Source organism: Chelmon rostratus, chromosome 10 (assembly GCF_017976325.1).
Source record: "Chelmon rostratus isolate fCheRos1 chromosome 10, fCheRos1.pri, whole genome shotgun sequence".
NCBI lineage: Eukaryota > Metazoa > Chordata > Actinopteri > Chaetodontiformes > Chaetodontidae > Chelmon > Chelmon rostratus.
Genome location: NC_055667.1, coordinates 6,019,606 through 6,040,666, shown reverse-complemented (window position 1 = coordinate 6,040,666; position 21,061 = coordinate 6,019,606). Strand labels below are relative to the sequence as shown.

Sequence of the window (21,061 nt, the reverse complement as noted above, 5' to 3'; positions counted from 1 at the left end):
CCCTTACCCACCTTGGGCCCCACCGGGCCCCTCACTCCGCTGGCCTCTGTTGTTTGTCCTTTTTCCACTAGAGTGAGATGCAACTTTCTTTGAGACAGTAATTATCTGATGGATATAATTCAAACGTGTCAAACATTACATAATATACTGAAGTCCTATATGTTCGTGACATGCCTTCCTGCCGCTCCCCCGCCTTCCATGGTCAGATTCAATCTGACGTTTAGAGGCCAAGCAAAGGAGGGATCGACAGATTAGTGAGTCTCTCTCTCTCTCTCTGTCTCTCTCTCTCTCTCTCTCTCTCCATCCCTCCCTCTCTCTCTCTGTTGCTGGAGGACAGACGGCGGTGGCGGCGGCGGCGCAGCGGTGGATCGGCTCGTTGTTGCGCTCGGACGCGGAGTTCTGCTTCTCCTCGGTGCGCTCTCTCCTTGTGCGCTCCCGGACGCGGAGGAATTGGGGGGGGGGGGACCGATCATGGGGCCATCCTCACCATCATCTTCAGCATCTTCAGCAGCGCCAGCACCGCACTTTACTTTCTTCTCGGCAGCGCCGGATCACGACGAGAGCGCACTAAAATAAAACTCCGTGGCTTGGTCGTCGCTTTCCATTCCGGGAAACTTTTCTTCTTTCCCCCTCATCAATTATTTATCGAGAAGCTTGAGGAATGGAGGTCTCAACTTTCCTGCTGTCGTGTGTTGCTCTGCTCTTCGTTGGAGGGGATATTTTCACCAGGTGAGATCAGCCTTGCTTTGTACTTGTGGCAGGTGTCTTATTATTAGGCACGTCGCCCGTTAGTGCCGAGCGCTGCAAAAAAACATAAAAATCCAGTAGGTGGATAAAAAGTTGGATGAACCATAAACTTAAAGTCTGATAAGAAAAGACCAAAAAACAAAACAAAACAAAACAAAACAAAAAATAAACAAAAACAAACAAAACCAAAGGATTGAACATCAGGATTAGATCACGAGGACAGCACGATAATAACCATATCTCTCTATGGACGCTAAATCACGAGGCAATCAATGAGCAATATCACAAAATATCAATTATATTTAAAAATAAACATTAATCAAAGCCGAAATATCGCGTGTTAGTTTGATCCCCCTCGCCTCCCACGACTTTACCTTATTAATATTAATACGCAGCACGCTTCAAGCTAAGTAAAGTGAATATATGTGGCTTTGCCCTTTACAGCCTTACATAAAAATACTTTTCCACACCCACAAGCTGAAGTTTGCTTTCTCCTCTGCTTTACCTCCGGCACATGGAGGTGATGACATTATTTGCATAATGCATATGCATAGAATTTTTATTTTTTTCTTTTATGGAGATGAATGCGAGGTTAGATGAGTGGGTGGGTGTTTGTGCAGCAGATAATGTCTCCCACCTCCAGGCCTGTTCGATCGGGGTCAAATATCAGATGGTGCCATGAAGCTCAGGGGTTACAACAGGCCTCTTTACAGGACTAACGGACCTACAGTCCTTCTCCTACATAGCCAACAACTAGGAACCAGATGTCCAGTCTGAATAGTCTGAGAAAAGAGAGAATTCACAGATGGACAGCTGCCATCGCCTCACAGCACCTCCCATTTAGTACATATTCTGCTAAAAATAGCCTTGAAAAATTAGCTGAATATATTCAACTGTTCCTTAAAGTGAGGTGAGATTGAGATTTGCATACAACGAAAAAACTGAACTTCTCGAGCCAGAAAAACCCAGTGCTGTTTAAAGTGATTTCACATGTGCAACCATGACCTCATATAGTCAGTTTAGGTTTAGTTTTGTCAGGATTATGAATCGTACACAGATTTCTTGAATACAAAGTCGTATGCTTTTGTTAGGTGGGTGAACCAGATGGTGAGATTTAGTGCTTACACATTATATATTTATATTTTCAGTGGAGGCCTACCCTACATTCATCTGTGTGTTGTCAAAATGCCCTTGTGCTCTTGTGCATAAGTGTTCGCAACCATCCACTACTTAGAATAACCAAGACTGACTACAGAGCCCCACATTTCCCCAAAGCTCATATGCTGGCATGTGCCTCCACTGAAAAGGGCAAAGGGTGAAGCTGCTTAAGCTTTGGGTGAAATTTGGGCAAATCGCTTCTATTGTCCCTCTTGGCTGTTCACCAGCAGAGGGAGTAATAACTATTGTAATTGGATTTTCCTGCCTGTAGTCAGTGTTATTATTATTTTGTTCTCAGTACAATGCAGAGTGTAGGCTTTTTCTTGCACCTCATTATGTGTCAGCTCTCTTTCTCTCTCCCTTTCTCTCTCTCTCTCACACACACACGCAGTCATGCACACACACATTGCTGTTTTGCCTTTGGTGGTTGGAAGCTGCAAACTGCTTCCTTTCCTCACTCCCTCCTCTGAACAGAATTACTGCGCTTCTCTTTTTAGCTCCTCGTTTATCCATTTCACAGAAGTTGCTTTGCTAAGTTATGCCTTGCCACCTTTGGTGTGGCGTCAGTTTCACAGCTTCTCTTTCCGGCTGAAGTGTCACTTACCCTTCACTTCACCAGACACAGTACGTCTAATTGATAGTGTAATATGTGCAACTGAGACAGAAAGGACTGTGTTATAAAATACTGCTGCCTTGTAGAGGACAGAATAATGAGTGCTAAGACTACAGAGCTTGGTTACAAATATTCCCAAAAGCAAATAATCTCATTGGTTGTTTAAATCTCTGTGATTAAGAGCAAAGATATTTTGCAGGATGATATTGATGAAAGCATACAGTAGATGCTGGCGATATTCTTCATTTTTCACTGTTGTCCAAAAACAATTCCTATATACACAGTTCTGATGCTGTAAATACTGAGCAGCACACCAGATGTGTCTTAATCCACCAGTGAAAATAGTCCACAACATACGCACTATTTACTCCTGTTTGAGTCACGTTCTCTAAAAGCTACAGTGCTGAACTGTCTTAGATTTAAGCTGTTTTAAAATGAAACTATCGACTGACCTGTTTTTATTTTTTAAATTTCTGTCCACATTCGGAACCAGTGGGTTTGGGAGTTAAAGCCACAGACAGGGTAGATGTCAGAACGTGCTGACAGACAGACAGGCTTCTCATTTATTCATTTGCTTCTGCCTTTATTTTAGACACTCAGTAATTAACTGTATCCTAGACAGCAAATAGAGATTTTGGACACTGACAGAGATCCAGTTTTTTGAAGCTGTAAACTGTAATGCATTGCATTGGGGGCTTGTTGGACGTGTACCTGTCATCCACACTACTTTTTCACTCCATGGTCAGAATTATTTAGAAGATACAGAATAACATCATCCTTACTCTCTAATGTCAGGGCTGACAGCTCCCATGATGCTTTGCAATAGACCCACTATCAAAACCTCATTCAGCAAAGATGGATTACCAAAGGGACAATTGGGGAACAGTCCACCAGCCTTGAGGACCCCACACAGTAGTTTGTTGTAATTTAATTGACTGGAAATTGTTTTGTGAATATGCAGAGGAAATCTACTAAAATAAAATACAAAGTAGAAATCTATTACATCGAACAGTACATATTAATTCATGTTATGATATGGGCAGAAAAGCTGAGTGGTCTGTTTCAGCTTTCCTGAAAGGCAGCCAGAGGGACTGTAGACATTTTGTTTAATGTGCACACATGAGATGTGATGCAGCAGGATTTAATCCCAGCATTTCATGATCTTTCTGGTCTGTCACACTTGTCCTTAAACCTGCTCTGAAGTGACACAGTGCTCCTTACTAATCTGTATAAGAGGCTGAGTCAGCGGATAAATCCCTCCTACTGTCCAGAGAGCACATTCCCCAATAACACAGTGATTTGATCATGTTCCTGTAGCTGCATGGACTGGCTCTAAAGCCTGACTCCACGCTGGCAGCAGGCTGAGGTGGTGCAGGGACACTTCAGTGCTTCCACTAAAAGCCTCCCACTCAGTTTAAGGTGACACACCACATGTAAACAGCCAAAGCTTTATTCCAATAATTCTGTTGAATATGCTCATGGACATTCACATTCTGATTATCAATTCATCTGTGCAGACGTTGTTTTTTTAATACTTAAATATTGGAGGAGCTCCAGCAACCGTGGGGAGTATTCAAACTTAGACTTGACAGATATTTGATATGCTGATTCCAATATTTAATTTGTATCAGAATGTGACTAATTTTATACCAACAATGAAATAGAAAATGAAATAATCAGTATTTCCCCATTTGGGACTGAATTCCTGTAAGTGTGGAGAAAGCTGTGATACAGTATTTAGACCTCAGTGTTTGTTCATTTAAAATCCAAATGATTAAAACAATTTAAAGTTTAGAATTAAGCAAGTAATTGTTTAGCAAATAAAAATAAATATATATACAGATATATATAGATATATAAATAATGGGGGGGGGGGGGGTGCCATTCCCCTTGTTATCGTGCCCCCCACTCTCCATCCCCTGATAGCAGAGAGAGTTTGTTTAGTTGAATGTTTTAGTTTGCCTGACTCACTGATCCTTTATCTTACTGAAGTTTGTACAAGTTAGAATCTATGACAGCAACCACGGCTCTGACATATCAGCAGCCTCACTGTGCTGTGTGTTAGATAAGATAAGATAAGATAAGATAAGATAAAATAAGACGGGGAAATTCAGGTGTTACAGGCAGTGGGCAATAGCAGAAGGAAAAAAATAGCAACAGAGCTATTATATATATTAAATATTGCCTTAAAAATATACCGCCGAAAATTCTCTAGAATTACACAGTTTTTACACAAATTGCTCATGGATGGAGATTGCAGGTGGTGGGTACAGATAGAGCAAGTACAACATTTACACTGTTGCAGAGTAACGTTGATAAATCTGCGAAGCTGTCCGTGGTGCTGAAGCAGCAGACAGATGTTTGATTTCACCCCCACTTCAGTCCCGCTTTTCTTCTTCTTCAGTTTCGTCTTGGATCTACAATATTCTCTAAACTACATACTGTAAATACTCAATTCTATACTATACTGTAGCCTGTATACTCTATAGACTAGTGTCTCCTTCATGATTGAAATGACAAGTAGCAACATGTGGTCATGGAAAAGCGAGAGGATCATAGAGACACACTGCTGCCTGTAGCATTCCTGTAATATTCCTATAATATGACAACCTGGTATCATGCCAAAGCACACAATGGAGCTGCCAGTCCATGGCGTCCACCATGTTTGTGTCATGTTCATGTCACCTACACGTGAAAACAACACTGTCTGATTCTGCGGTCAACTTTGCAATTACAAATATGCAACATCTGGTCACACTTTCAAACTAAAGCTGCTGAGAAACATTTCAGGTGACGGTCGTAGATTAGTTTTTAGGTGTAGGCTCGACAACTACTTGGTTAGGTTAAGGGAAAGATAATGGCTTCGGTTAAAATTACTACTTCCTTAAACTATCAAAATTGTTTCACATGTGATTCAAACTCTGGTCTCCTGTGTGAGGGTCATGTATATATGTCACTCTGCCCTGACCACCACCCCAGCAGGGACTTTTGTTGCCTGTTCTTGCATGTGTTCTGTGCTCTTTGCCATTACCACCCCCTGCTGGTACTGCACCTACATACACAAGTGTACTTTTCACACTTAGATGAGGCAAACACACTGACACGCTGTCCTCTAGTAGATTGGCCAGTCTACTACATGCCTTGGCATGAGTCTGCTCAGAATAATTCTATAATCATTCAGCAGTGTCTGTGCTGATGAAAATACACCCCCAGACCATGAAACCTTTGAAACAAAAATGTTTTAGACTACAGATCTACAGATAAAGTTTTTATTAAAGGGTTAGGTTAGGATTAATTTCACCAACCGACTATTACCAGTTATTTGATTTAAAGTAGAACTCCACAATTAATCCAAAAACAAGTGGCATAACAGGACCTGTCCTGTTCTCTGGTACTGAAGAAGAGCAAAGTCACACATTATACTGGAGAGTATAACAAGGACAAAAAGGAGCAACATGACATTCGTACTGTACGTACAGTGATGATGCTACTCAAGGACACATGTCACCTTATTAAAATCTGGAGAGGCAGAGGACACTCACTGACCTGAACATTAGCCCTGCAGTGTTTTCCACTCTGATAAGGAGAAACCTGCTCTGCTGTTCTCCACATCAGCTATGTCCTGTACATTGTGTTTACCCAGCAGATTCCACCATAGATGTCATTGTATTTATCAGGATGTGACAGAGGCTTCGTGTTTAGAAAGACCGTCCGAAAAACTTGAGAATCAAGGACTTTCAAACTGCTGAAGTGTCCTTCAGCAAGACAGTCTGAGCTGCAGGGTTGCTGTTCTGAAGCTGATCTTAGATCTGCCTGCAGAGAGAGATGAGGACAATAGACAAGACAATAATACAAAGTCGTTCCTATGTAAGTTTACAAAGTCCTCCATATAGAGCTTGAACCAAATCATGTTCCTAGTCAGATTTGGGTCAGATTTGTAAAACAGAGAAAAGCTTTTAAAATATTTAGAATGAACTTGTTAATTTGGCTCAGGGTAGATTGCTGATTAAAGTTTGGAAAAACTGCATAGTATTTGATTAAGGTTAGGTTTGATTTTGACCAAATGTAGACCAGATTAACTGCATTAGTCTTTGCAGGAAGTTAATTTATAACACCTTTTAATTTTGTCTTATTCTAATGTGTCTCAGTTAACGTAGGATTTGCTGTACCACAAAAGTGTTAGTTGGATATTTCAATCCAAAATTCCCCTCGATACTAGAGCAAAATGATCATAATAAGTAAAGTCAATAAGTAAATTATGTAATTCAAAACAAATGAATAGTTTATGAGTGTAATTTGTGTTGCTCCTATTCCTTTTTTCCAGATAGAACACTTTTAATCATTTATCCATTTTCTATTTCCCTCTGTCTTCTCACAACATTTCCCATCGTCCTTGTTGCTGATATGATGAGAAGTATGTGGGGGGAGGGGGGTGGGAAATGAATAAATGATTAAATGTGTGCTATATGTGTGCTATTACATTCATGTGGCAGACGCGTTTGTCCAAAGAAACTTACAAAAAGTGGATTCAAACTGCGTAGCATTAAAAGCTAGATATCACCCAAAATCTGGAGTGTATCCCTGCTGAACAAGTAACTCAAAGCGTGTTTGGTGCTATAGTGCAGTTTTTCTTTTTTGAAATGAGGCATAATTAAGTGGTAGAAAGGGTTGTTGAGAAGTAGCCTGCGGTGGAAAATGGGCAGTGAGTCTGCTCTCCTGACTTCAGGCTAAACATCCAGAGGCATTTGGCCGGGCTGGGGTGCGGGCTTTGACCATGGCTTGGAGGTCGGAAGGAGGACTTCCTTTTGCTGCCCTATAGGCCAGCACCCGGTGTGGGTAAACAGGTGGGCAGCAGCATTCTGGATTAGCTGCAGAGGGTCTCGTGGCAGAGGGAGGGGCTCCAGCAATTGCAGTAGACCTGGTGGCTCCCTGGTGAAGAGGTGGCTCTGTACAACGATCAAGGACATCAGGAATCAACAGATTAAAAAGTGAAAGAGCTGGTAAAAGATAAACATGAAAGCAAAAATTATATATTATTTTATATATGTATTTAAACAGATTTGCAATTTATTTTATCAAGCGGTCGGGTATGAAGGGAGAAGTCGTCAGTGTTCATGTTGGTTATCATTTAACTTTTAACACCTCAAACAAAGATTTAGTGAAGTATGTTGCCTCTGGGATGACATATTTAAGTGTCTAATGTGTCAAACATTAGCAGAGTGCTAATGTAGTCAATAAAAAGATGTGTTTGCTAAGTATTATTCATTCCCGTCTATTATTTATTACTGTCAGTTATGGAGCAGCTGCCCATTGATATCTACTCTGTATTCTTGTTTTATTATGATTGTGAAATGCTGCTCATCTCACATCGATGCCAATAAAAGAAATGAAACAGTGAGGACCAGGGGACTGGCTCTCTACTCGTCTTCAGGTAACTCGCAGTGTCAGTATATAAAACTAATTAGGCTTGTTAGTGTGTGCTGCACATTACGCTCCCAAAAAGACGCAGTAAATTTGAGAGACGCCGCTGCTCTTTGTCTTTCCTCTCCCCATCTGTTTAATGTTAGCTCGTAAACAGACGGGTGCAGATCCAGCCCTCGAGAGAGGCGATCAGCGAGAGGGAAGTACAGAAGGAAGATGAGCGTCTGGAAATACACACACACACACACTCTCTGTTTGTCATGGATGGACGGGGGAGGAAACAGAGAGGTGCAAATCTTTAGTGAGTCTCCACAGAGAGCAAATGTTCAGCCCCGTATATTTGTCGTTTAACAGCATACTAGAATATGACTTTCCCCCATGGCGAGCTGCATGTGAGCTGCGTTTCTGTTTCTCTGGTCATAAAAATGTGACTTCAGGCCTGGAAATCAAGAAATAAACAACATTAGTTTACAGTCAGAGCAAGTCTGATCAGCTCTTTAGAGAGAGGCATTTAATTAAAGCCATAATCTCTGACATTTTGAACGTCCATTTTGCCAGCTTGGAACAATTACTGATCATCAAATCAGGGATACGACATTTAGACAGTCAGTTAAAAGGTTTCACGTTTTCGGCAGCCAGTAGGTCTATTGGATTAGAAATCTTGCGTTGCACAGGAAGTGACACGCTTCTGATGTGTTGAGAATAAACAGGAGAGCAGCTGCGTGCGAGCAGCAGCAGCCGCTAACAGATGAACAGGAGATCGCCTCTACAGAGAATTCATTAACAAGACATCCCAGAAAAAAAGGATGTTGCACTACTGGGATATAAAAGGGGGTAAAAATTACATTTGTGTAATCTGTAACTATAAATATAGTTTGTGCTAGAATAATTTGTGAGACTTGTGGGAAGCTGCACAGAATACAGGCCTGTTAGCAGTAAAGTCAAACAGGAAAGGGAAGGGATTGTAATAGGATGGAGGAAGAACAGCAGTACACCCATTAATCTGATCACCAGGCACACACGTAACTGCAAGTTACTGCAAATTAACATCAAGTTACAACATTTAGACACTACAGCGGGATTTGTCCGCAGCAGACACGTTGTCCCCTCATGCTGCTTGACCTTGCCGTGTTAACAGATTTCTTGGAGAAAAAGCTCTTTATTTCCAGATTTAGAAACTGCCAATTAGTGGAGAAATCCAGTAGTCACATAGTGATTAATTAATTCACTCAGTGCTCCCATTTATTTCAGACATGACAGTGATTGCCAGACTAAAAATACATCTGCCACTACAAAATGGATTCACCAAGGAATATTAATGACATGGCAGAAATACTTGTGAAATACTTGTTTTTTTGCTATTTGTAGGGACAAGTAGAAATGTTTTGTTACATATTGTTTTGCTGTGGAGGTCAGGTTTCCATGTAGCTGTGGGTGTAATACTTTGCTCTCTAGGGAAGTCGACTTTCTTCAAATGTCAGCCGTATTTCAAAGGTCACTGAGTGGCTGTTCATTGTTGGTCAATAACAACGCCTTCGATCAAGCCTCCGCATGGTCCATTTCCCTGTCAATGCCGCCACCAGCCTTTATGACTTTGAATGTCAGTGAAGGCTTTCATTTTATCCAATTTATTTATTGCACGTCAGTCAGCTCTTTCAGCACTGGATGACAGTATTGCATTAGAAATTTGATTCTGTGCCACAGAGCGCATCTCAAAATATGCATGAACAAAGCTCTGCCTGTATTGAATGACAGCATATATATTCCTGATAGGATGTAACTGACTTGACTGAACAGAGGTCCACGCTGTATCTGTGTGGTATCTGTATATCTGCGTGGTATCTGTATATCTGCGTGGTATCTGTATATCTGCGTGGTATCTGTTTACAGGCTCGTTGTTTTAGAATGCAAAACTGCCACCTGGTGGTATCTGAGCTGTGCTGCTCTTGTGAAGTCCAACGTCCAGGCAGTGGCTGTCAGTACGGCTCCAGGCCCTCTAGCAGTCCCTGAGGGCTCCAGGAGTCCTTTTACACGAGCAAATAGTTTTAATTTCGCTATTATTGTCCCCCCTGAGAGGTTGGAGGAACGGGACAAGCATAAGGAGGAAATGAATGAATTTAATTGAATTGAAGTGTCATGGACCCAAACTAGAAATAGCACTATGATAAGGTGCTGACTTGTTCTGACTAACTTAATAAATGGTAACATGTGGTCTAATGAGAACCTTTTTTTTTGAACTACAATAAAAAGGTGTGGAGGCTCGTGGACTGAGGCACAGCATGATGATAATGATATGACATCTGAAGCTACACTCATAGATATGGATGTGCTGCCAGCCTCCTCGTGGACTGATGCACGCTGTGGAGACATGACACGATTGATGAAACATACGCCAACTAGGCTTTAACCAGTGTGGCCTTCATATGCTAATACAAATACAGATAATTGATAGGATGCAGCTGATGGCTGATATTTTGTGCTAACATTCAGTGTTTTCAAAATCAAATATTCCCCACAAACGATGCGTTGTTGAATGATAACACATAATAATTCATAATTCATCATTTGAGAACAGCAAACAAGAGAACAGAGAACAATAAAAACAAAGGGTACAGAAACAATAAAAAGCTTATTTATCCAACCTAATTCTCTTTTAATATAATTCATGAATGTATTTACTTTACTTTATGAGAGAGTATGAAATCTAAACCTGTTTTATTTTCTTATTCTTACTTTCACAGTATAAAATGACATACACAGCATCTAACTTTATATTACAGAATTTGTCTGATGATGACAATTATCCTCCAGTTTGTTCCCATATAGTGTATAAACAACCACACAATAATCTTTTTTTTTGTAGACAGCTACATGGCTACAAATAAATGTGTGCAATATTTTGTTATTTCCTCATTGAGCTGGATACACGCTGTAACAACAAAATATGAATTATACCATCATCAAATAAAGCTACAGGCCTGTAAAATGTTATATGAGCAAAAGTTTAAATGACTATGTGGGTTGCTCGCAGTGACGAACCCAACGGTCTTCATCAGCCTCTTTTCCAACAGCAGCAGCAGCAGCACTCTCAGTGAAAAAGCTGTGACAGATCCACTCTATGCCATCAGCTAGTGATGAGCTGGTAGGTAGAGTGGAGCATTTAGCAGCTAAAAAGACAGGTATTTTTTTTCTCAGGAGGTGGTGGAGACCAAATTACAGTTAGAAAGGTTTAATATTGGACTACATTTGACATGAGTAAACAAGAAAACATGATGTCAAGTGAAGGCTGATGTTGCTCTGGGTCTGCTGGGTGCGTAAAAAGCTGCTGCTGCCCCCAAGTGGTGAAACAAACAAACAAACAAACAATTGTACAGCTTTAAATGACAACTTAATGACTCTGGGTTCATGACATATTTCTTTCCTCAGTTGTAAACAGTCAACCAGCATTACTACAGAGCAGCAGCTAATGTTGGCTCACATTTAGAGGCTTGTGTTTATCTGTTGATGTTCCTGACTGCATGTGAGGCTCTGCCAGACTTTCCTGTGGACACACCATGTGGCTGGACGACCACTGAAGGCTGCTGTCTTTGATGTCTGTCTCCTTTAGGGCCATGCTGAGTGACATTGGGGACTATGTAGGTACAGACATTGAAATATCCTGGTTACCTAATCTGGATGATTTAATGAAGGGCTATGCCAGAAATTTTCGCCCTGGGATAGGAGGTGAGTATGAGATCTACTGCTCGTGGCGTTGGGTTGCATTTCACCCCCTCACATTTACAGCCATCCTTAGCATCACCCACCCACAGTTGCAGCAACGTGGACATTTGCATTTCATTTATCAATTCCATTATCCTAAGAGATGTCTTTATTTATAGTTTATTTCTTCTATGACAGCAGAACAAAGCATTATTTACCTTATGTAAATCCCTGCTTTGACTCTTCAGTAAGGGGAATCATTTTTTATGTACAAACACACACAAAAAAAGCATTCAGGTGATCAGTAGCTTTGCTGAGGGGATTATTGAGGACGATGCCCTTCAAGGACAAGAGCGAGAGGAGTGGTGCAAACAATGAGCACCGCTCTGGAGACTTTGCTAAGAATGGCTGCAAGATGTGAAACATCCAATGACCACAGCGATAGATTTCTCAATCTCACAGCTTAACTCAGCTGAGCAAAGGTGAAAATGTGGAGCAGGAGCGCCGCTGTCACCACACACACACACACACACACACCGACCTGTGCACCACACGCCTACACTGACCGTCGTAACACGGCATCGTGCGGTGACTGCATTCCTATCGATGTAACATTATAATGACCATTGAGGAATCAAGTCTGTTATTTGGAGTATTTCCCTTCATTCAACTCACATCCCATGGCCTCTTAGTATGTGTGTGTCAGTAAACATCAAATAAGTACACAAATAAAAAAGGGGATTCATAAATTTGTTTTGCATCTTGGAAATGAGACAACCTTCACAAATATGACCTGTCACTTATAATAAAAAATGTTATTTTTGTAATTGAGGTGATGCACAAATGCAAAAACATAGTTTAAAGTCATTTATTTTGGTTTGGAAAGTACAGACAATATTTCTTAATATTCATATTTTTATTGGGAGACATACATTTACAAATTTATGGATTCTTTTTTATGTGTTGACCAACTGTGCTGTGGGGAAAAAAATCCCAAAATGCACACAGTCTGATTTGTGTAAATGGAAAACCATATTTGTGAACAAAGCCAATTTTTATACTGTAAGAAAGGGATTCCTGAATTCTGTTTGCAAAACATTTTTACATTACATTCATTTACATCATTGCATTCATTTTGCAGAGGCTTTTATCCAAAGTGACTTACTCCACTGCTGATTGCATGCCCCCCCAAACAAGCAAGACCATGTTCAGTGCTACAGTGAGGAGGGTTTTTTTTTTAATTATACATCTTCGGTGACAGAGAGAGCTTAATGGACTGTGAGTTAAGAAAACAGCTGCAAATAGACAAAAGAAAACCACTCTTGATGGTCAGTAAGTGCTAGCATGATTTCTCGAGTGCAAAACATGTTTGTGGACGTCATTTACAAATGCAGCTTTATTGCATTTGTAAGGCACTTAACACATTTGTGAATCTTATTGTATTTGTGTAATGTTCATGTTAATTATTTGAAGTTTTATGAGACAAAATTAATGCCACATTTACATTACAGTATTGTTATGTCAAGCTGTCCAGTGGAAACCTTTCCGTTTTATTATTAACGAGGATGCATTGGTAAATAATGTATCTATTATAAATGTGTTATTAATCTATGTGCCTCCACATGAGGATACCATGTCAAACACGTTTGTTATTGCGTCGGGTGACACCCGCTAAACTCTCTCCTGCCGACCTTGGCGTACATTGTAAATCACCTCACACTATACATCGAGTTTATGGCCAATAGAATATGATTTGCAGGAAACTGTGAGGGGAAGGTGTTGAATGGTGGGGAATGGTAATGTGTGATTCCTTAATGTTCAGTATAAATAGCCTTTCTGTCCTGCATCAGTGAGCTCCCCTGTAGTTTCTGCCCTCTAGCATCCGATGACAGAGAAACACTCCCTGCTAATCATACGGCAAACTGTTGAGTGGAAATGCTACAGTGTGTGTGCGTGTGTGTGTGTGTGTGTGTGTGTGTGTGAATGTTGGCAGAAGCTCGCTCTGCGCGAGTCCGTGAAAGCCCAGTGCTGTTTATGAATGCCCACAGCGTGATGTGCCACTTAGCATGGTTAAACTGGATAATGCTTAATCTCTATGCACTGTAGGAGTGTTTGAGACGTGGGTGGATGGCGGGTGGGAGGGAAGCAGATGGGTGATGGAGTGAGGATGGGAGGAACTGATGGATTCAGAACGAGCAGAGAAGGTGTATGTGCGTGTGTGTGTGTGCGTGTGTGTGTTTGAATCGGGGAGGGGGCAGGTTTGCTTTCTTTTCTCACTTCTCCCCCCACAGGTCCGCCAGTGAACGTGGCCATGGCTATTGAAGTGGCCAGCATTGACCACATCTCTGAAGCCAACATGGTAAAAAGCTCCTCCTTCCTCCTGCAGTGAGATTCTCTACCATCCCTCAACTTCACTAGTGCTCAAAGATCAAAGATTTGCTATTTGCATAATCCCGATTTATCCTACTTGAGGGTTTGAAAGTACTCAGTTTGAACATGTGTGACACACTAGCTGAGTTGTTAGATAATTTGATACTTTCATGGATTTTGTACATTGAAACCAAACCAAGTGGGAAGACTCTCATTATGTATTTGGCCGCGATTCTTTTCCAAGCAAACAAATCCTCACTTCAGCACCTACAAGTAAGCATTCAAAGAAAGGCTTGGCCAAAGCTGAAAACAGGGATTTTTGGTTATAGGTAGGAATCCGTACTTAAAGCTGTTATGAAACATGTTTCTATATTGATGTTAAACCCTATGAACTGGAACAGCTTTAGGATTATTTCCGACAATACATTACAAGAGAATATCTGTTTGATTTTAGGTTATCTGGGGTTACTTTGACATTTGAGGGTGGTTTTGCCCTTTAAACAGACAAAGCATTTATTTTATTTATTTAGAGAGATCTGCTAAAATTAAGTAAACTCAATCTAATTTGTTCTCAGATTTCCACCAGATTGCAGAAATTAAAGGGGCAATTTAGTTTTGCATTCCCATTAAGTTGGTAGACTAAAAAATGGCATAAACATACGAAATAAATAGAACAGAAAAAAGACACTCTATGAAAAAGAGAATTAAGTATTTATACACACTTATCAGACATTTTTTAAAAAGTGCCTGATTTTTTTTAGTGGTCAAACTCCAAAAGCACTGAATCCTGTACTTTCTATGTGTAACGTCCTCCAGAGCCACAGCCTAGTAGTACAGCCCAGGTACTGAGTTGGCCTTCTGTCTACCTGATACTAAACCACAAATTTGCATTGGTTTTGTTTTGATTTAAAGATATTCTTGGCACAAAGTGGGTTTTAGAAAAGAAAACGTCACTTTGTACATTGTTGATTTAATTTCAGTGAAAGCTGTTTCCCCGTCTCGTGACTCAGCCGTCATGTTTGTGTGCGTGTGTTGTTCCTGGCAGGAATACACCATGACCGTGTTCCTGCGGCAGAGCTGGCACGATGACCGCCTGTCCTACAATCACACCAACAAGACGCTGGGGTTGGACAGTCGATTCGTGGACAAGCTGTGGCTGCCCGACACGTTCATCGTCAACGCCAAATCTGCTTGGTTCCACGATGTCACGGTGGAGAACAAGTTGATCCGCCTGCAGCCCAACGGAGTCATTCTTTACAGCAGCCGGTATGAGCAAACAGATTATTGTCTTCACTCGTCAGAGTCAGACAGGCAGACGACCAGTGACACCCATTACCGCTACAGTTTGTATCCTCGTGCTCCGATTTTGACCTCTTTCTTCTATCGGAGCGAGTTGTTGCCAGATTCTGATTCGCTGTGATTTTTTAATACCTCAGACATTTGAGAGCGCAGACATCTTTGATTTGTTGTCTTTGGGATTGAAAATCCCTCATGGTCCATACCATGATCTGAGAGACTGTGTTCTCTGTGGCAGGGTTTCTTATCTGCTGCCACCTTGTCTGACCTCATGACCTTCATTGTTAAGGTTTTGTCAAGTGTATGCATCTGAAACTACTTAAGGTTAGAGAAAGATTGTAGTCATGGTTAAAAGAGACAGACAGTTGAAAGCAGGCAGGATGTGAACTTGGTCTCTGGAGGTAAAGTTATACACTTTCCATCAAACCCCAACCCCATATGTTGTTTTAAGTGTTTTTTGAGATACAAGTAGAATGAATATTGGACTTATATTCATCAGACAGACAGAAACATGAACTCAGCTGAATGCTAACGTGCCCTATGTCCACTGGGTGTGTAAATAAGTAGTTGTTTGTTAAAATGCTGCTATTTAACTTAATGAGGTGATATGTATGGAAGCCCTGATGCAGTAAACACAACACTCATACGTATGGAAGCCCTGAGAGGCAAGTGAGAAAAAACACTCTGCCGAACAACATTATTTTCTTTCCTGTGTCTGAAAACAGGTGAGAAAAACATTTTGGAAGTGAAAAAAAACCCTTTAGTCAATATCATGTTTTAAGTGTTTCCACAGTCCATTCAGTTTTCTTTCTTTCTTTCGTCTATATAACATTATCGTCATGTCTTGCTTTATGCTAGAAATGTGTTTGAATCAGCGCTAATCTGCTGCTAACCTGCCAACAACCTTTTTCACTTCTTCTCACGGATTAAACCTTCCCCTCCGTTAAGTCATAAACTCAGGAGAGAAAACAGTTTAGTTGAGTTGTGTGAGGGCTGTCTTTGCTGCTTATTCAGGCTTCCACCAAGTTGCCGGACAGAATCGATTAATGCAGGTCAGTTGTTTTGTGGTCTTTATATCTTTCACCTGCTTCTATTAAAAGTAACTCCAATAGACTGTTGAGATCCTTTCCATCAGCTGACACACTTCTCTGCTAACAACAGAAAAAAGATGAAAAGACACCAGATCTGAATGGGCAGAACCACGTGAATGTGAACCAGGAGGTTTCTGTAAAACATGTTGGTCAGATGAGTTGTTGGCTGAGAGACAACAATAATGGTGCTCATTAAGTTTCGATTAGCTGGGCTGTTCTGTTCCTAGAATCACCTCGACGGTGGCCTGTGATATGGACCTGACCAAGTATCCGATGGATGAACAGGAGTGTATGCTGGACTTGGAAAGCTGTAAGTTGAGATTCACATGATGCTTTTTTCTTCCTGCACACAAAATTTGGCTTTCTTGTTTTTTTCTTTTCATAAGTAAAGTGTCAGCTGATGTCAATCTGCTACAAACTTCCTTCATTCTTCAGTGTTTGGATAAAAATGCAGCATGCTGAGCACATTATTTCGTCTTTGTATGCTGGATTGATAAAATGTGCCTTTTCATTCTAGATGGCTACTCCTCAGAGGACATCGTGTATCACTGGTCGGAGAGCCAGCGACACATCCACGGCCTGGACAAACTGGAGCTCTCCCAGTTCACCATCACAGACTATCGGTTTGTCACTGAGATGATGAACTTCAAATCTGGTGAGCATCTTGTTTTGCTCTGTTTTTCTTCAGTCGTCAAGGTTGGTGCCAGCGCAGCCAGTTTGAAAGCCCCTTGCATGTTCCTGCAGTGTTTTATGCATCATGTTTTTAGTTTTTAGACTTGGCTTGCCTCTTGTGTTGGAAATTCTTCAGATTCTCTTTGAGGCAAGTTTTTTTTTTTAACTTCAGGTGCTTCTGTGGTTATATTCTATGCATAGAAGGAATGGATCAAGTCAGGCTTGCTGCTGAGCCAGGCAGGAGGTTTAGGAGATGATAGGAATTGCTGCTGGGAAAATGTAGCCTGCAGTACAACTTTATGTCTTCCCTCTTGAAGCTTTGCCACCAGGGGCACAAGTGAGCAGGCAGACATTATTTGATATCAGTATCTGTGAAGAACAAATGAATATTTTCACAATGGATAATTAGTTTATTCGGCAAGACAATTAAACAGGGTGTCTGTTTTCTGCTTCCCAGCGGGACGATTTCCAAGGCTCAGTCTTCGCTTCCAGCTGAGACGTAATCGAGGAGTCTACATCATCCAGTCATACATGCCTTCGATATTACTGGTTGCCATGTCCTGGGTGTCATTTTGGATCAGCCAATCAGCAGTCCCTGCCCGTGTATCCTTAGGTTGGTATTAGCCTTATGAGGTCTGTTTTATTTTCAAAATGAAATCATAAAGGGGGAGTTGAAATCAAATTTTGTGTTCATTCATCTATGGAAAGGTTAAAGAAAACAGGTTTAAATTCCTGAGAAGTTTTGAATGAAATCAATCAAACTGAACCACAGTGACAATTCTGCTCTGAGAACCTTTTCAGTTCATGCTGGTGGTGGCACCAGAGACAAGACCTCGTCAATACTTTTGGTGTTTTTGAGTTCCATGGCAATCCAGCAGTCAGATGTGAGAGAAATTGTGTACAAAGTTGACATATTTGAACTGAAGGTGATGTTAGAGGAAAGCTCATTCAATGTCCGAAAAGGAAAAGGCTCATCCTCTGAGGAGCATGATATCCTCAGTAAATATCATGGCAGTCTGCCCATTAGACCTAGATTAGATTTGGCCTTGACATCTGCCCAAATGTTAGTGAGATTTATTATTCTGAAGGAACGTATCAGCAGCAACAAAAACCATTAGAAGGTGCTGTCCCCATCGTAAATGTTTATGTAGTTTACACTTAACCTGTGTTAGTGATAGATAGTGACTATGATGATCATCATGATCATCATAGTCACTATATAATATATAAATGTTGAGTAAAGAACCCTAATCCATACTTTGGGCCTTTCCCTCAGGGATCACGACTGTTCTCACCATGACCACGCTGATGGTAAGCGCCCGCTCCTCCCTGCCTCGAGCCTCAGCCATCAAGGCGTTAGACGTCTACTTCTGGATCTGTTATGTGTTTGTGTTCGCGGCGCTCATCGAGTACGCCTTCGCTCACTACAACGCTGACTATCGACTCAAAGAGAAGGCCAAGGTGAAGGCCAACAAGCTCAGCTCTGAGGTGAGCACATCATTCCCATCATGTACGCCCATCCGCGGATAACAATGCAGAGCTTCAGGGGGGCTGTTGTGAGTAATGAGCACACCTTTCAAACATAGACCAGGGCCAGGCTTCAAACCCCGCTGCTGACAAGCATCCGTCCTGTTGACCTTCAGCGAGACAATGAATCTCTATAGAGCATAAAAACTACAAGATTTCCCTCCAGGGAGTAATAGAGGTTCTCATCATGCTGCCTGTTTGCTTTGCTGCTGATATACATCTGAGGAATCCCTTCAGAATAGGATTTGCTGACTTGACGGTATTTTTTGTAAAATGAACATTCAAATGAATTAAAAAATACTGAGCAAAAACTGGTTATATGCTGAAAACGCAAGAAAAATCAGGGCAAAGTAGTGAAAAGATGAGTGACATGAGTGAAACTGAATCTGACAGTGGATTACTGTAAAAAAAAGGGTTGAATATTTGATGCTGAAGGACTCAAAGCTGCAGTCTACCAGGTAAAACCAGGAAAGTGCTTACATGCGTCTTTTCCCGTTTCCCTACAGTCCATTGTGAAGAACGGCAAACAGGCCATGGTTCTGTTTTCCCTGTCGGTCACCGGCATGAACCAGAGCGTGATGATTTCCAACCGCCACGGACGGGCCCAGCGCTCCAGCAGTGAAATCCCGGGGGAGGGCGGCAGCGAGGAGGCCGAGCCGCGGAGGAGAAGGTCCAGGCAGACGGAGGAGACCAAGGAGGAGAAGAAGTGCTGTTCCAAGTGCGTCTGCAAGCCCATTGATGCCGACACCATCGACATCTACGCCAGGGCCGTGTTCCCTTTCACCTTCGCCGTGGTGAACGTGATCTACTGGGTGGCGTACACCATGTGAGAAGGAAGCAGCAGGTCTGTGTGAATGGCTCCCATCCAGGACTGTATATAAGAAACTGCTGGAGCTGTGCCACTTCAGTGCTGGCAGACTGGTGCAGCAGAAATACAGTATACTGCGGGCCTCAGTAAAAAAAAGAAAAAAAGAAATGAAGTGTTACGGCCTGTGAATATGGAAATACGGTAATTAATGGAAGTAGATATGAGCTTAAAAAGTGTTAACAGGACTTCATATATTTAAATACAAATACAGAAATGTATTGTGTAAAGGCAAGAGGGTGTTGCCTGCTGGAGGTCCTCATACACAGTGAATACACTTTCACCACCATGTCATCCTGTTATATGAACTCAACACAGGACACTACCACAGATCATCCTGCTTGCATACCTGCAGTACTGACCACAAGCTCACATCTCGCAAACACAAATAAGCGTAATTAGCTTAACTAACTCAAAGCCACAATCTGGAGTGAAACGCCTGTTATCTCGAAAAGCAAAAGCGCCGCCCAAACAGGATGATAACAAGATGAGGTGTACTACTATTCTGCATGGCTGATAACTCACTCACCCTCTTCCCCCACCATCGCCACCCCCTCTCTTCCTCTCTCTCCTTTGGTCCTCCACCCATTTTTTTTCAGGTCATTTTTTTTTTTTGTTTAGGACACCATCTGGGGTGTCTTATTTCCTTCTGCCAATTCTGCCTGTTTCCTCACCATTAAAGGACTTCTTCTGCTACCTGTGTGTGTCTCTCTCCTGGCTTCAAATGGTCATGGACCTAAAGTCCAAGCGGTTGTTGGACGTGATTAAAAGTAAAAAAATATGCTGAAATCCCTTCTGGCAGATACAAATGTATCAATGTGTGGTTTCCTAAAAACAAAAATAGCCTCTGCAATGAATGCTTTTCAAAAAGAAGGCTCAAAAAAGGCTCTAATTTGAGGGATAATGAATAATTGACTTGTGTGTCCAGCCGACAGAGGTCAAGAATTGTGCTCTATTAATAATTACAGACTCTCGACTGTCCTTGGTCTGAACCTGGAAATTGATTTTAGGAAAGTTGGGGATGAGAAAGCGCTGCAGCATCCCAATCAAAAAACAACATTGTTTTCTTATTAGATTCAACATCACAACATTTTTTTTAGAAAGTTAATCAGAAGATACTGCACTCTCCATCTTCAAAAAGCTTGAAAGTCTAAAGCTACAGCTACCAAAAAAATGGGTGTTTTGCCATTTTTTTTTTGCTACCTTATCAATAAAAACTAAAGGTTGCTCTGAGGGGGCACCAGAGGAAACCTCCTCAAAATACAGAGGATTCTTCCTCTGAGGACCATGAAGCCACATGTTTTGGCCATCTGTCCATTTGGGTGTGATATTTCCTGTGTAAAATGGAAATTTAATCTTTTTGCCTGATGGTGGCTCTAGGAAAAAGGTCAGGGGGTCAAAAGTTGTGCTTGGCCAAGGTAAAATATTGACCTGATAGTGGAAAATGCCCGGGACAATGGACAATGAATATCCTGACAAGAATCTGATAAACCAGAAACTGCAAAACATTACTCTGTCTGCTCACATTTAGCTGTCCAGAATCTTCCAATATGAATGTAATTTCTTAGGATATTGGAATGAATATCCAAATTTAACACGTGT

The 21,061-nt window shown here is 41.4% G+C and overlaps 1 protein-coding gene across 1 annotated transcript; it reads left to right on the top strand.

The window, feature by feature from the left end:
* The first annotated feature begins 661 nt into the window (after positions 1 to 661).
* gabrd (gamma-aminobutyric acid type A receptor subunit delta) lies at positions 662 to 19,424 on the top strand. The gene is made up of 9 exons (XM_041945770.1): positions 662 to 729; positions 11,547 to 11,662; positions 13,930 to 13,997; positions 15,054 to 15,274; positions 16,623 to 16,705; positions 16,913 to 17,050; positions 17,525 to 17,680; positions 18,344 to 18,555; positions 19,101 to 19,424. The coding sequence occupies exons 1-9, from the start codon at positions 662 to 664 to the stop codon at positions 19,422 to 19,424; spliced, it is 1,386 nt and encodes a 461-aa protein (XP_041801704.1).
* Positions 19,425 to 21,061: the final 1,637 nt, after the last annotated feature.

Excerpts from the sequence above, each read along its gene's own strand:
- gabrd (XM_041945770.1), top strand. The coding sequence starts at position 662 with ATGGAGGTCTCAACTTTCCTGCTGTCGTGTGTTGCTCTGCTCTTCGTT. Across the intron at positions 13,998-15,053 it reads ACATCTCTGAAGCCAACATG|GAATACACCATGACCGTGTT; the intron begins GTAAAAAGCTCC and ends TGTTCCTGGCAG. Across the intron at positions 15,275-16,622 it reads GTCATTCTTTACAGCAGCCG|AATCACCTCGACGGTGGCCT; the intron begins GTATGAGCAAAC and ends TTCTGTTCCTAG.